The 16,167-nt window shown below is 34.2% G+C and overlaps 1 protein-coding gene across 1 annotated transcript; it reads right to left on the reverse strand.

The window, feature by feature from the left end:
- Positions 1 to 4,288: 4,288 nt before the first annotated feature.
- Positions 4,289 to 11,712, reverse strand: LOC107768484 (FLUCTUATING-LIGHT-ACCLIMATION protein 1, chloroplastic). Its single transcript, XM_016587613.2, has 6 exons — positions 10,802 to 11,712; positions 10,041 to 10,143; positions 8,088 to 8,143; positions 5,718 to 5,882; positions 4,641 to 4,754; positions 4,289 to 4,556 (listed from the first exon to the last, which is right to left on the reverse strand). Exons 1-6 carry the CDS (start codon positions 11,453 to 11,455, stop codon positions 4,464 to 4,466), a joined length of 1,185 nt encoding a protein of 394 aa, XP_016443099.1. The 5' UTR covers positions 11,456 to 11,712; the 3' UTR covers positions 4,289 to 4,463.
- Between the last annotated feature and the right edge of the window lie 4,455 nt (positions 11,713 to 16,167).

The raw sequence follows: 16,167 nt of genomic DNA on the forward strand, positions 1-16,167 counted from the left end.
AGGTTCAATTTTGTTGACTATTAAAGGTCAAAACTTTATCAAACTTTATAGCTTTAAAGTCCTACCAATTAGAAGACAAAGACTGGACTATTATTTTAATATAATGATTTCAAACATCAAATTAATGTTAAGAAAAATTGGTCAAGAATTTTTGGTTGGTTATTAACTCTGTTTTATTTCAAGTCCCCTTGACAGCTGTTTTGATTCAAAAAATCTCTAAAGAGTATTTTGAAAATAAATATTTAGCTTATTGGAGGTTGCAAGAAAGCATTTAAATGCTTCCAGATGTTGCAAACTCTAAACATATTGACCAACTATGTTAGTAATTAAAAAGAATTAAAGTCCTTCCTTTTTAACTATTTGAAAGTAAAATTATACATTACTTGTATAATTGGGAGCCTAACAAATTCTTAATTTTGATTTTCTTTCGTTAAGGTGATCGTTGGGCATAAAGGATTTAAAGTAGTTCTTTTTTCGCGAATATATTGGCGGATAGTTCAAGTGCAATTAAATAGAGCAAAAGGTAGTAGTAACACTGCTGTCAAAATTTGAAGGTCTAAAATTGCTCTTGAACTATCAGCATACATAGAATAGTTTTATCTTTTGTTAAATTAGTATCATATATTTGCCCTTTTTTCCTCCAACTCAACAAACACTGTTGATTTGTATCGTTGTTTATGTAAATTGACACATAAATGATTATTTTTCTATCCTATAATGTAAGAATACACTGGATATATTATTTTTCTATCCTATAATATCAGAATACACCGGATATATTATTTTTCTATCCTATAATGTAAGAATACACTGGATATATTATTATTGTTATTATATGTCTCTCTTGTTTTCCCTCGGCATGCAACAAGTTAACAACCTAACTCATATTGAACTTAATTAAGTACTTAAGTTTGACCCAAAGAATAAAAGTAACACAAAAAGGTCTTATAATCTGAATTCGGTGGCAAGCACTTTTCATCACATAAAAGCGCACAAATATTTGATGAGATATTTAATTAATACCCTAATAATGCCACAATGATAAATAAAAGTTACGTTCTTTTTCTCCATTTTTCTTTTTCTCCTTTGTTTTCCTTGATTGATCAAGATATTATTGATGATCCCTTTAGATTTTAGAAGACAAGTTAATATATTGACTTCTTAATCATCACAATTTAAGCTACTCATATTTTTTCCACGAAACATACTCCATTCATAAACTCAATTCTTACTGAAAAATATTCTTATGATTGTCAAACTTTAAATAATAGCAAAATAAAAAAGAAGTAACAACCAGAAAATGTTGTTTAATGGGTTATCAATCTCATTCAAAAAATGAAGAGGTAATTTTTTTTCGAACTTTAAAAATAAGGATATTAAGTGTAATTTACTCATCTTTTTATTTAATAGAAAATGCTTGAATTCTACTTAGATAATCCACCACACACATTCTTTTATAACAAAAAAGGAGTAATTTCTCTAGTAAGGAAGTTAAAGTCAATTAATATGGAGTATTGCCAAACTTGAAAGCACGAATAGTTGACTGTATCTTCTTGAGTAAAATTAAAAGTGAGAATAAAGGTAGCTGATGAATTCCCTTTAGGCAAATACACATCTTCGTCAACAAATTTAACTTTATTAATAAAGTGTAAAAACATAAGAAGAAAAATTTTCAATCATTTTCAAAATCCTTATCCTTAATTTCCACTAACTCAATAGCTTTTCATTAATCTTATCAACCACCATTATTTTTTTTTGCCACGCACTATCTTTAATTTTCGATTTTTTGTCCAAGAATAAAAGGTTAATTCGTCATTATGGACAGATGATTGAAAATTTTCCTACTAACTATTGGTATTAATTAGTGTGCTTCTTGAATTCCATCCGTACTTACAGATTTCAACTCTTTTGAGAAAAAAGAAGGGGGGGGGGGGGGGGGGGGCTATCAAAATAAATAAAAGCATTTTTTGGCCTACTTTACATAAACTTTCTGGCTTCAACTCAATTTGTTGAATTGATAAAACGTACCATTAATTAGGGGTGTTCATGGTTCGGTTTGGATCGGGTTTTCCCTAAAAAGAAACCAAACCAAGTAATTCGATTTTTCAAATATTAGAACCAAACCAAATCAAACCAAACCAATTAAGTCGGTTTTTTCTCGATTCGGTTTATGTTTTTTTGTCGGTTTTTCGGGTTTTTCGGCTATTTATCAAAAAAATTCTTAAATATGAGACATACACTACCAAACACATATTTCGGCGACTACATTTTCAACGTAACACTATCAAAACCAATTATTTTTAGAGAAATCTATCATTTACCAAGATATATTGATGATAATTGAATCAAATACTAGTGATGAATAATTTAAGTACTCAATTAAAATCGTTTATTTTTAACATGAAATAAATTCTTGTACTTATCAAAAAAAAAAACTATCAAACAAACTAGAATGTAAAGGCAAAGAATTAGATTATTATAATAGCAAAAAACTAGTCTAAAAATATAAACGACTAATATGTACCATAAAATTTTAGAAACTTTATATAAAAATATACATATATACATAGGTCTAATGGTAGAGAAGAGGGGTTGCTCTGATGGTAAGCAACCTCCACTTCCAACCAAGAGGTTGTGAGTTCGAATCACCCCAAGAGTAAGGTGGCGAGTTCTTGGAGAGAAGGATGCCGAGGGTCTATTGGAAACAACATCTCTATCTCATGGTAGGGGTAAGGTCTGCGTACACACTACCCTCCCCAGATCCCAATACAGCATATCAACCTTCCACTTCCAAAAGTTCCTTTAAATGATCTAATAACAATTAAGATAATTACAATGTGGAAATATTTATCCTACTTGTATAGAATATATAGTAATAACAATAATAAGAATAAGTTATTAGCTATAACAATAATGATAGTTATGATAATAATTGTAATAATATGATAGCTAGAAAAATGTGGCTTTCTTCAAGTGGACTAGTCCAACACATTAGAAAATTTGCATTGGATTCCAATAGTCCTAGGATACTCAAATTGTACTCTTACTGTAAAGAAATAATAATAATAATATAGATAGATGAAAAATTAAATATTCCAATGAAACATGATCAAGCACTTCCATGTGCACTTTCTCCTACATACATTGCTAATTGCTTTGATTTTCATCCTATTCGACTATTACACAGATCCATTAGTTTAAGCAAAACACAAACACTTAGAGCTGATATATGAGAGAGTTAAGACTAAAGTGATCCCGAGTCCCGACCATGCCATTAGAATAGTAATTGTAATGAACTTATATTTCTTTGTGTGCGTGCCTCTTATGTTAGTTGAGTTAATACTTGAAGTGGCCAACACCATAATTTATATAGGACAGAGCACCAATCGTTTGGTTTGCAACCTTGTTATCTTTCTTCTAAAGTTGTATTGTAGTCAATTATTAGGACCTGACTAAGATAATCCTTGAGGAAGAAGAAAAAAAAATAGTCGAGTGAACGATTGGTGCTCTGTCCTATACAAAAGCAACAACCTGCGAGTGATTTTGACACAAATACAAAAACTTGATATTTAAGTGACTAAGAGCAGAGAAACAAACCCATTATCCACCGAGTTTCAAACAAGGATTTCTCGGTCATTTAAGAAAAAAATCTCTCCAAGTGACCGTCTAATTACAGTTGTACTGATGTATCTTACAAAAGAAGTGATAGAGACCGGTAAAATAGCAAATCTCAATCTAATTTTGATTTCAAGAATCCCATCAAATATCACTACCTCATCTTACCTGGCAAGTCCACTAATTGGATGTGACAGCTCTAAAAGATTATATCCAATAATAATGTGATTTGAAGATTCATAGTTCAAAGCCGAAAAAAGCGAAAATCATAAAGGTAAAACAATGAGATAATTCTTATGTCAAGCAAATCTAAAAAGAGGCCCGGTGCACGAATTCACGCACAGGATCCGGAGAAGGGTCACACCTCGAGGGATGTGATGTACTCGGTCTACCCTAATACAAGCATCAGTGGCTGATTCTACGGCTCGAACCTATGACCTTAGGTCACACGGAGGCAACTTTACCGTTGCTCCAAGGCTCCTAGCAAATATATCTTCCATATTTAATTAACAAAATATGCAAAAGGTAATGCTGATCAAGTGCAGCTCCACAGTGCCACTATATCACCTTTAAAATCCTGAAAGGACATGTATTTCACTTGGCTTCTCTTTTCTTTTGAGGGGTGGAGAAGAGTTTTAGGGGTGAATTGTGGAAGTAGTGATTGCTGAGGAACTCAAGGAGAAACTGGTCTATTTATATAAACAACTTTACTAGTACAATTAGGAAGATTTACCTCATTCTTACACAAATATTATCGAGCTATATACATGAAGATATAACAAAAAGGGGTTGACAGCAGGCTATATGATCTTTAGAAAGTAAAAGAAAAGCATGAAATCCCAGTTTTCTTACAGAGGCCGCAAGAGAGGGTAATCCTCAAGGAGTTCTCGTTCTGATAATGTGTCGTTTTCGTTCTGTGGGGTCCATAAAATCTCAACTGCCTGCAACAAGTAAATATCAAAAATAAAAAAAACTAGAAGTAGCAGAAAACTTGTTGCTTCTGGTTGACCATTTCGTTTGCTTACTAGTGTTCTACTGGAAGGAATGGACGCAATCTTTTGCAAGGCTTCTTTCAAGTCTCCACTTCCATTAATAGTAGGCAATTTATAAACGCCTTCAGCAGCTACCAAGATTGTAACCTGAAATTGCACAAATGCAGAAAAGAATAATCATCGTGGAAAGAGAACATCAGATATATTCAACTAAAGGATGGATCATTAGTGTATAAAGCCAATGGCGAAAATTTGACTCCAGAAGAAAATGAAAGCGATATAGAAACTAAAACAGCAATTAAATGATAGAACAATAAATCCATTGCAGTGTATAGATCCTCTTGAAAATATTGAAGGTAGACATTTGTCTTTCACATCAAATGCAGAGATCTCAGTTTTTTCTTCTCGAGAGCGGCATCCAGATCAACAAAAGTCCACCTTGACATATCATTATGCCCTAAATAAGAAACAAAGATATATCTAAACAAAGATAATTCATTTACGATCCATGTTTTCTTTAATTGTTAAATCATTATTTTCCAACGACCTGCAAACTACAGAAGAGTTTTTACACTAGTCAGCAGCAAACATCAAGTATAAGAGGAAACTTCTTTCAGTAGATAAAATGGAAGAATCTTTGCGCTCGAAATATTTTTCACTAAGCAAATAAACGAGTATTCTCTTCATGCAACATCTACCAAAAGATAACTTGGCAAGTGTCATGCAGCGATGATGAAGGGGAAAAGAACCAGTCATATTAAAAGGAAATAAAGAAATCACAACAGATAAGGTTAAAGACCTACATCTCTATCCAATTCAGAGATGCCTATACAGAAAATCTTATAGCACACTTCTTTATAATCTAACTTATGTTATTCTCAATCTTCCTTTGGAGGTAGGGAGGATGTTGTAGTGCTATCGAAACTTAACCCTATAGTCCTAATACCAACAACACTAAGATAAGACCTTCCGACATTTAGAAAGCTTTAAGCTTTCCCTAATGGAACTTAGGAAGCCACATAAGCCAAAGCAGGCCTTCCCATTTTCCACAATTCAGCCCAAAAATACCTATAAAATTAAAATGGAAAGGCTATACAAGGTCATCCTTACCACTATGTATTCATTGCTAAATCCATTTGCCCTCTGGCTCATAGAGCTTTTCCGTTTAATGTTGTTCACATTCACAAGTGTCTCTTCATCAAATTTACCACGTTCCTCAATGGAAAGTTGATTGAATCGGTTCTCGCCTTCTTCCATGCTCCTCTTGACATCAACCTGCATGGCAGACACAACAAATATACTTAGTGGAAGGAAAAATGTGAGAGACCTTCCTGATATGCATAGGTGTGAAACTGCCAAAGTGGAGAGAGACAACAAACAAAGATACTTAAGAAACTTAACAGACTGGAAACCCACCTAATATATCGTGTTTGGATCCAAAAATAAAGATCATTAAAAGACAGCAATTTACTGTTACCAATATTCCCCAAATTATAGCAAAACGATCAGTTCTGATCTATAAAATTAAGATGAAGCAGCTTTTTCCCCCTTTATGTAACAAAACCAGACACACTTTCACGAAAACTAGCTCCAAATACTACCGATTAAAAAAAGACTAGCTCCAAATATCTAAAAGGAACTAGAAGGATCTTCTAGCCTAGCTGAAGAAAAAATAATCACTGATCCAGAAATCAAATTAATAACACAGATCGTCAACCAAATACTGAGAAAGAACTGTGATCCCTCAAGACAGCAAAAACCTTCGCCAATCATGATTATTATAAGAGAGAACCAAAAGTCTATGCTTATTCCATCCTTACTGCTTTGGTCATTATAAACTTCCCCCTAATTCTTCTCAGACACTGGTGCTGCAGCGCAGAGCAGTTCTAGAATAGCACAGTCAAGGTACTTGATAAATGCCGATGCTTGGACCAGACCTATACAGTTCAGCATATGTATAGTCCGGAAGTCGAAGGAAATATGAGATCTTAAAATAATTCATACAGGAGTTACTTCATTGCATTTGTACATTTCGCAAAAAACTAGAATATTAAGGTATTAAGTTTTCTATCTTGCACGGCTAATGCGTAGGTAAATATAGCAGCATATATGCACTAAAAATAAGAAGTCTTGGGCGTGATAAAAGCTTGTTCATATAAGGATTATGATTCTTTTTCACAAGTTATGAAACAAAAGCAAAATATTGCAACTAGAAATGAGAGGGACTCAAGTATCGTGAAATTCTGATAAATGTATCAGAATTGTACTCAGCAGAAGGATACACCGAAGAAACAAGCACCAATACGATGAAACTAGAAGGACGCAACCATGATTACAAGGTTTCTCAAAGATGCAAGGGATGAATACCAGTCTACTTCTGATAGAATCAATGGCAGTAGATGAAATAATTAGGAGCTCATCCACGATATCATGATTTCTCTCACATTTTAGGTTGGACTACTGAAATTATCTGTCCAGAAACTAAGAGAGTAAAGAACTGTATTCTCCCTAGCCAACTAAAGCATACTTCTAATGCTTTTATTAGTTCATCATAATCATCCCATGTCTCTATGCATCTCGATATTGAAGACTAGTAACCAGATTTTGGTTGCCCGCCCACCCTAGTATCAATCAAACCAGAGATGCAAGAAGCCCCGAGGAGTCTTCTGGAATCCGCACCGCACACATTAATAGGCTAAAATCTTATCTTCCACTCACCGTTCTGAACTGGATGATATTCTTTGTGACTTTGCTTCTGATTTGGACATAATATATAGCTGACAGGATTTTGACATTTGTACATTGAAAGTACCTCCTTATGCAAATTAAGGACATGGTTTTTTAGCAGTTCCATGATTATGAGATTTTTAAGTCTCTCTTCCACAAAAAGGAGAGGAGGGCTAGGTGACAGAGATGGCAGAACGAGCTCAGTAAAGGATATCAATCAAGAAACAAGAGAGTGCACAAAGTCTCGTTGTTCTTTACAAAAATCTGAGCTCTACCAATACAAGATCATAAACCGAGATTTTATTGGACTTGATAATAGTGCATGACAACATTATTATATGAAAAGTCAAACATTTTTCTAGATAACAGCTTTTCCATATAGTACTTTTTCTGTAGTTTCGAAATAAGAAAATTTCATCTTCCAAAAATTAAGAATTGGTGTCAGAAAAGAGACATATAATTTGACCGTTTTACTTAGAACCCATTCATTCAATTTTTAAATGGACAGGCCCCAAACTTCACTTTAAAACCAGTTTTACGGATTTTAATTTTTAGCTGATTTAAAAAGTAAAACTATCATAAATTCAAGTCTGACTCGATCAAAATCAGGAGCAAAAATGAGAAAAGAACAAAGGGAACTGATGCTGTTGCAGAGAAAAAAAGGGACAAAAGTTCATTGTTATGTCACTACCACAATTTAAAACCACATCGAACAGCAGAAAGCAGCATAAAGGAAGTATTGCTTTTACTCACAGATGAATAAGCTGAGATGCAATAATCAGGGTGTCGAAGCAAAGCTAATGTTGTCTCTGCAACACGGAAACCCAAAATCGATCAGCTTATGTAAGAAATAAATAATCCCACAGGACACCAATAGAAAAATATAGCCAAATTTCTAGTCTTTAGATTAGAAGGTGTAAGCAATTTCAACAAGAAATAAAAGGATTGAAGCCAAAATTTAAACCAATCCCTACGGTTGTAACACCGTCAGATTAAATCTTGAAGGGAAAAAAAAAGTAAGTCTTTTCTGGACAACACCGTTGTAAAATAAAAAATTTAAAAAAAAAAAGTTTTTCTCGACCTAATAAGGAATTGGAATGAAAATACTGAGAAATCCAATGTAGGGAAGTTATTTTCACTCAAATAATCTACTACCCCCATAATAGCAGATTATAAAGTCCAGGATTCATGGAAAGATAAAGGCTTTTTTCCTTTTTGGTGGATGATACGAAAGAAAGAAATTGTATCAAATATAAATGCTATAAAGGATATGTGTGAAGGAACCGTCACAAGTGTAAGAGAACCATGGGAAGAAATCTATGTACTCCATAACCGTGAGCTTACACCACCCTAATTATGGATGAGCTAACCAATAGTATTCAAGATTGTCCTTTAGTGCATGCTATTTGCAAACAATATTGTGTTAATCGACGAAGCTATTAAAAGAGTCACCCAAAAGTTTGAGTTATGCTCTAAAGAGTAAGGATCTGAGGATAAGGAGAAGTAAGACAGAATATACACATTACAAGTTTAGCCTGCCTAAGAAGAATGAAGTTGAAGTAAGATCTGACAGGATTACCGCCTAAATACAAACAGTTCAGATATCTACGCTCAGTTCTTCAGGAGAATGACACAATAGATGAAGATATGATAAAAAAAAATGAGATAGGATGACTTAAATGGAAAGCTACAATAGTGTCATGCGATGACAGGATACCTATCAAAGTAAAATGTAAGTTCTATATAAAGTTTGGAAGACCAAGAATGTTATATGTAAGTAAACATTGGACCTCTATGTCCTAATATATCCACAAGATGAGTGTTGTAAAAATGTGAATTTTGAGATAGATGTGTAGTCATAAACAAGGTTAGACACAACTATAAATAATTACAAGCGATAGAAGGTGAAAGGAGGAAACGTAGAGAATACAATCACAGACAATGGCTTGAGATGGTCCCGTAATGTCCAACTTAGACATCTGAATGCAACAACATAGGTGTGAAATTAGGATGATTGAAGGTGTTAGAAGAGGGCCAAGTAGACCTAAAAATACAGACGGAAGCTATCCCAAAAAACCTACAATTTCTTGAAATTAATGCAGACTTAACAAAGTACAAAACACAATGAGAACAAAGTATCCAAATAAGTGATACCAACTAGTCCATATTAAGGTTTAGTCCTTGTTTGTACTCTAACATTAGGTCCGATTTTGCGAAGAATCTTTTTTATTTGATTAGACTTCTTTCTAATCATAACAAAAGAACTTGACTAGGGGCTTATAGTTGTATGTCAGTATAGATATAAATGTGAGATTAACAGAATCCCTTTTTTTGATCCTCTAATTTGTCTTTAAAGAAAAGTTATTATCAAGTATTGCAATGGAACAGCCCCAAATGGGCTGGAATAGATACAGGGATTCATTTAGCAAGCCCAACTAGTTCAAATTGAGGCACAGGTGTTGTATTATTCGTTTCTTCTCTTCTTTCCCTTTTGGGAAAGGGTGAGGTGAGGAAGGGGGAGAAGACATGTTGGACAAATTCAACAGCATTAGCAAAGATACTTTCAAATTTCTTCATCAATAAGAAAAATTTAGATAGAATATTGGTAACATAAAGATGGGAACTAGTCGTCATTCCTATATTTGCACACATACTATAGTTTAAAATATCTTTTTTTGGGCTTCAATCTGCACAAATAAGTTTTACCTGTCAACACATAGCTTAAACCCTCCGATGTGGATGTATCTGCCACTTCTGCAATCCGGTTGAGATCCTTTTGGAGTGATCTACCCAAGCCCAACAACCCAACCTTCAGGAAAAAGGAGAAAAGGCAGTTAAACACTAGAGAAGAAATTGTAAGAACAATGCAAATGCAAGGCAAACAAAATTTTCAGAAAAATGGCAACAACAGAGCACTATGACAAGAGCTCAACATACTGAATCAATAGTACTCAATCTCGCTACAAGAACCTTAGATACCAAGGTCATCATAAGCATGTCTGAGGAATTTAACAGTGGATACGCTGAACCAGGTACTGCAGATATTCCTTCTTTACTTCATTGGATATAGCATTACATCATTATGCCGTTACCAATAACCTTCCCAGTGCAGAGTTACACCTATCACTAATCTCAAATTTCTCCATAGAATTCAAGAGCAACTCAAAGCTCAAAACAACCATCCCAATTCAACTTCTTCTTCATTGCACATATAAGTAAACTGACCAATCACCCAAATGTCAAGAACTAAAGCAAACAACTTTTCACCACTAAACTAGGCAAGAATAATTACTACTTAATAACTTCACTAAAACTATAACCAACCAAAGGAAAGCAAATCTTAAAGTAACCTATGAAAAATAATGTTTTTCAACACTTTTACATGAAATTTGTGCTCTTTTACAATAACCACTAATATTAATCATGAAGATGAAAATGCTTTTTATGTAATCAGTTCAGCTAATTACCTGAAGCTTGAGAACACTAGTTTTGTCAGTAGCAGTAAGCACACTGCCCCCCTCGGACCGATCAGAGAGAAACCCAGAAACCAAAACAAAAGCAGCAAAACCCATCATGATAAGAAAGGCACTGGACCCAAACCCAAAACCAACAGCTGGGCCAACATAAACCCCACCACCACCACCAAACCCAAAAGGAGAAGGCGCATAATACGGAACTGAATACGAAAAACTAGGCTCTGCTCTCCTCGTAGAATACCCCCTCGACGAAGATGAAGAACCCCGCGAAGAAGAGAATGACTTGCCACCAATTCTCCCACCAGAAGCAGCCAATGCTGAATTTGGATCATACATCAATAACAACCCCACCAATACAGCCGCTACAGCTGGCTTCTGCAATGCTTTGATGGCTTTCATTACAGTTTTAACAACTTTATCAAATGGGGTTTCTTCGTTTTTCAATTCTAACCCGTTTTTATCATTATAGTTACCATTTTTATTGTTCTTGAAGAAGCATTTGACGGTCAGCTTGGAGGGTTTGGAGAGTCTTGAGGGTGTAAGCTTTTGATAATGGAGGAAACGGGTATACTGTATTGGGTTTGGATTATAAAACAAAGGGTTCCATTTGAGGTTTGACTCAGCCAAGAATGGAACAGTGGCCATGAATGAGCTAATTTTGTTGAATTGCAGGGGAATAATTAAGAGAGAATTTTGTGTTGGTTCAGAGTTTGTTTGAATTAGATATTTTTTTGCGGGGGTGAAAGAGAAGTGTGTGCAATGAAAACCAGAAGAAGGAAATCTAGGGGGTGGCCCAAGGGAAGGAGAAAGAATGGTGAGTTTTAGACCAACGTGTTGGGGTTGCGGGGTCTGAACGAGAGAACCTCATCTCTTAAGCTGGTGGTTGTTTTCACTTGAATTTTGAGCCTGTAAAATGATGAAATGTTAAACTCGCATAAATATAATTATGAAACGTAGCAATTGCGGGTGTGTATATTTTGTTGTAAATTTAATCTTTTGCGTGTAATGTAAAAACAGCTTATAACTTAAATTCTTGATAAAAGCTTTTTAAAGATTGTAATCGTTTGCTTTACATAAAAATGGAATAGATGTTGGGTGTGTTTGGTACATGTAAAATGAGATGTTTTATCGCTTATTTTTTCATGTTTGGTGGGTAAGTGAAAACTTTTTTTCGAAAAATATTTTCTAGTGTTTGATTAGAATATAAAAAATATTTTTTAGGAAAATAATATTTTATACTACTCTCCTCACGTATTCTCCCAAGTCCCTTAGTTTCCTAGGTGCTCATCCCCCCCCCCCCCAAACCCAAAACCAACCCAAATACTCAACATTTTCATAACTTTATTTTCTTCAAAAATTTAATTATTCTTTTAAAAATTCATACAAACCCAAAGGAATTAATGCGTTGCTTTACTTTTTTACGCAAAAATAACGTTAAAATTTGTGCTCCATAACTAAAAACAAATCTCTTTTTTTTGTTGAAAAAGAAAGTACTATTTCTACAACACGAAAATAAAGTATTTATTTTGTTGAAATGAAAGAAAATACTTTTTCTACATCATGAAAAATAAATACTCTTTTTGTTGCAATAAAAAAAAATACTTTTTACTACATCGTTTTGTTGAAATGAAAGAAAATATTTTTTACTACATCATTTGTTGAAATGAAAGAAAATATTTTTACTACACAATGAAAATAAAGTAATTTTTTGTTAAAATAAAAAAAAAATCGTGAAAAGAAAATACTCATTTGTTGAAATGAAAAAAAAAAATACTCTATCTATAACATGAAAAGAAAGTACTATTAATATTATTTATTATTTAGGGTGGGGTGGGTGTGGCGAGGTTGGGGTAGGGATTGGGGTGGGTGGAGTTGGGGTGAGTGGGGGTGGGTGGGGGTGGTAGGAGTTGGTGGGGATAGGGAATGGGGGAGGTTGGGAAAGAGTTTTGAAAAATATTTTCCCTTATCTTATAGGGAAAACACTTTTCTCTAATTGGAGGAAAATGAGTTCATGAGGAAAATATTTTTCAAAATATTTAAGCCTACCAAATATGGAAAAATTTAAAAAATATTTTACGAAAATATTTTCCTTCGTACCAAACACACCCGTTATAGCTTGAGATGTTATGTTAAATATTGTGGAAAGAATAGTTTAGTTCATCCTATTCCATCTATGTAAAAGAATATACCTTTTAATCTTACCGATAGTTTATATATACATGTCGCGCACATAATCACTCACAAATTCAGTATCTTTAAATTATGAGTGTTGAACTATTTTTAATTTGTAAATTATTATTGCAAATAAATGCTCACGTAATATATTTATATGAGTTGTTAGCTTTTCTGTATAAATAATAGTATGTGGATCCAAAAGTAATGGGTGCTTGAATATCCATAACCCATAACATACATCGGCAATAACTTATAAATGAAAAGAGAAAGATGAATATTAAGAGTTCAAAAAGTAAGAGAATAAGTATTGTAATTATACGATAATAGCACAACTAAATAATCTAAAAGAATTGAATACATTTGAGCCAACAATTTTGTTATTAATAGGATATATGGTTAGAGAATTAGCTCTAGCATACATGGCATAAGCAAGGGATGCCAAGAGGATTGCTTACCATATTATTGTCCCAATGGGATCTAAAGCGTGGGAACTAGAAAATTTAGGTGTGTATTGAATAGTGTCTGTCAAACTTAGTAGTAATAAAATATTCTGCCTTAAGTATTAATTATTTTTTTTGGGTAACAATGTAAAATTACCATTGACATAAAAAACAATTACACTTTATAAGGCAACCTTAATCTGACCACAAATCAAGGCCCAACTCCACAATATCTAGGTACAAAGTAACCGTTAGATAAAACTCCTACACCTATAGGTTTTCTTTGACATCCTCGTATGATCTACTCTCTCTGCAATTTTCCTCTTAATTTGTGTTACTATCTCTAATCTATGTACATTTTTCCTTTGAAAATTTTTAAAATTCTGAGCTCTCCAGGTGTGGTATATCACTGCTCCATTGATTGCTGCTATCACCTCTTTTTTAAACTGCTTCCAGTGCTTTCTTTTATCATTTCCAGCATCAGCTTGAAATCTCCTTCTTGTACAGACTATCCTATCCACTAGTTGATCTTTTGTCTAACTGCTTTGATCCAGCCACAGTCGACAAACAAATGCTCCTTTGTTTCCAGTTGCTCCTCTTCGCATAAGGTGCAATTTATGTTTTCCACAGGAATTTGCATCCCTATTAGCATGTCTTTGGTAAGTAGTCTCCCTTGAATTGCCAACCACATGACAAATCTGTATCGAGGTAGAGCCACAGTAGTCCATACCAAGTCTGTTGTCTCTAAACGTGGTCGCTAATTTATCATAGCAAGATAACTGTTAGTTATAGAGTAGCTACCTCCTGAAGTTAGGTTGTATCTGTCTTGTGAATACCATCCTTGCATCTCTCCTTTTAGTGAGTTTAACTTCCTCCAATACCAACTACTATCCATAGGAGTCATATGTGTCCAAATATTATGATCAACTTTTATGTATACACCATGAACCTATCGCACCCAAAGGGACTCTTTGTTCATTACCAATGGCCACAATAACTTTCCTACTGATGTCATGTTCTATATTTTACATCCTTTCACATTCAGACCTCCAAGTTTCTTTGGGCGGCAAACTTTCTCCCATGCAACCAATGCTACTTTCTTCTGACCCTCAGTCTTCCCCCACAAATATTCTCTACACAATTTATCCACCTCTTTTAATACACTTTGGGGTAAAATAAAGACATCCCCCCAGAAACTATGTATAGAAAAGAGCACTACATTAACAATTTGTAATCTCCCCGCTTAGGACAACTACTTAGAACAGGTGACAATTATCATATGTGTGATCTTCCTTATCACCAGTTGGCAATCAATCGTGTTCGTGTTCTATTTTCTTGGTGATAAAAGTAAGCCTAAATACCTGATAGGAAATGTGCCCAGTGCAAATCCTGTATTTGCCAACAACATGCACATCACTCATTCTTCTACTCCAGCTAGAAACAAGCTAGATTTTTCCATATTGGCAATTATGCCCGAGACTTTGCTGAAGTGATCTAATGCTTCCATGACTCTATTTACTAAGTTCTTAGTACCTTTACAAAAAATTATCAGATCATCTGCGAAGATGAGGTGTGTCAGCTATAACTCTTTGTACATAGGATGGAATCTAAAATCAGGCAACTTGCTGATAGTCTTCAAAGTTCTAGAGAGGTATTCCATAACTAAAACAAATAACAAATGAGAGATTGAATCTCCCTATCTCAATCCTCTTTTCCCTGCAAAGTAGCCATGCCCTTCTCCATTTATCTTTACTATGAACATAGTGGTAGTCACATATACCATAATCTATTTTATGAATCTGTCAGGGAACCCAAAACCTATCAATACTTCCTCCAAGATTTTCCAGCTCACCACGTCATAGGCTTTCCTAAGATCTATCTTCATTAAGCATCTTGGAGATGTTTTCCTGTTGTAATGCCTTGGCAGGTCATTACAAATTAGCACATTGTGCATCATAGACTTACCTTGAACAAAAGCTGATTGGATAGCTCACACTATATGGTGCACTGTTAGTTTTAGTCTCTCACATATCATTTTGAAAATGCTTTTATAAATGACATTACGGCAAGCAATATGTCTATATTGAGTTGCATTTTCTAGTACTTTCACCTTAGGAAATAATGCTATATTAGTTGAGTTTATTTGCCTCAACATCTTTCCAGTTTGAAAAAATTACAACACAGCATTAGAAATATTTCTTACTATTATTGACCAAGCTGATTTATAGAATACACTCCCAAAGCCACCAGGACCAGGGCTCTTATTGTTGTCAATTTAAAACACAACATGTTTAACTCCTTTCTAAGTAAATGACTTCATTATCTCCAGTTGTTGATTCACCGATATCAACGGACCATTATCTAATATCCATTTAACTGCATGTATCCTACCATTGGGTTTCCTCCCTAGTAGTTCTTCATAATAATTAACAAACGTACCAGCTATGGTATCAACGTCAGTTTGCCAATTGCCACTGCTGTCTCTAAGTTGTATAGTTGTTTGCTTTAGCTTCCGATGCTTGATGACCGAATAAAAGTATCTGGTATTGTCATCACCCAGCTTGATATGTGTTGCCTTGCTTCTTTGTTGTATAAACATCTCAGCTAAATATGAAGATTGCATAAATCTGTAATAAACTTCACTTTCTGTTTGTTGATACTCTAGATTTGATGGGCTCCTTTGAAGTTGGACTTGTGCATGTTTTAGTATCATCTTATTCTCATTTGCTTCAGTAATAATAT

Source organism: Nicotiana tabacum, chromosome 19, assembly GCF_000715075.1.
Source record: "Nicotiana tabacum cultivar K326 chromosome 19, ASM71507v2, whole genome shotgun sequence".
Classification (NCBI taxonomy): Eukaryota; Viridiplantae; Streptophyta; class Magnoliopsida; order Solanales; family Solanaceae; genus Nicotiana; species Nicotiana tabacum.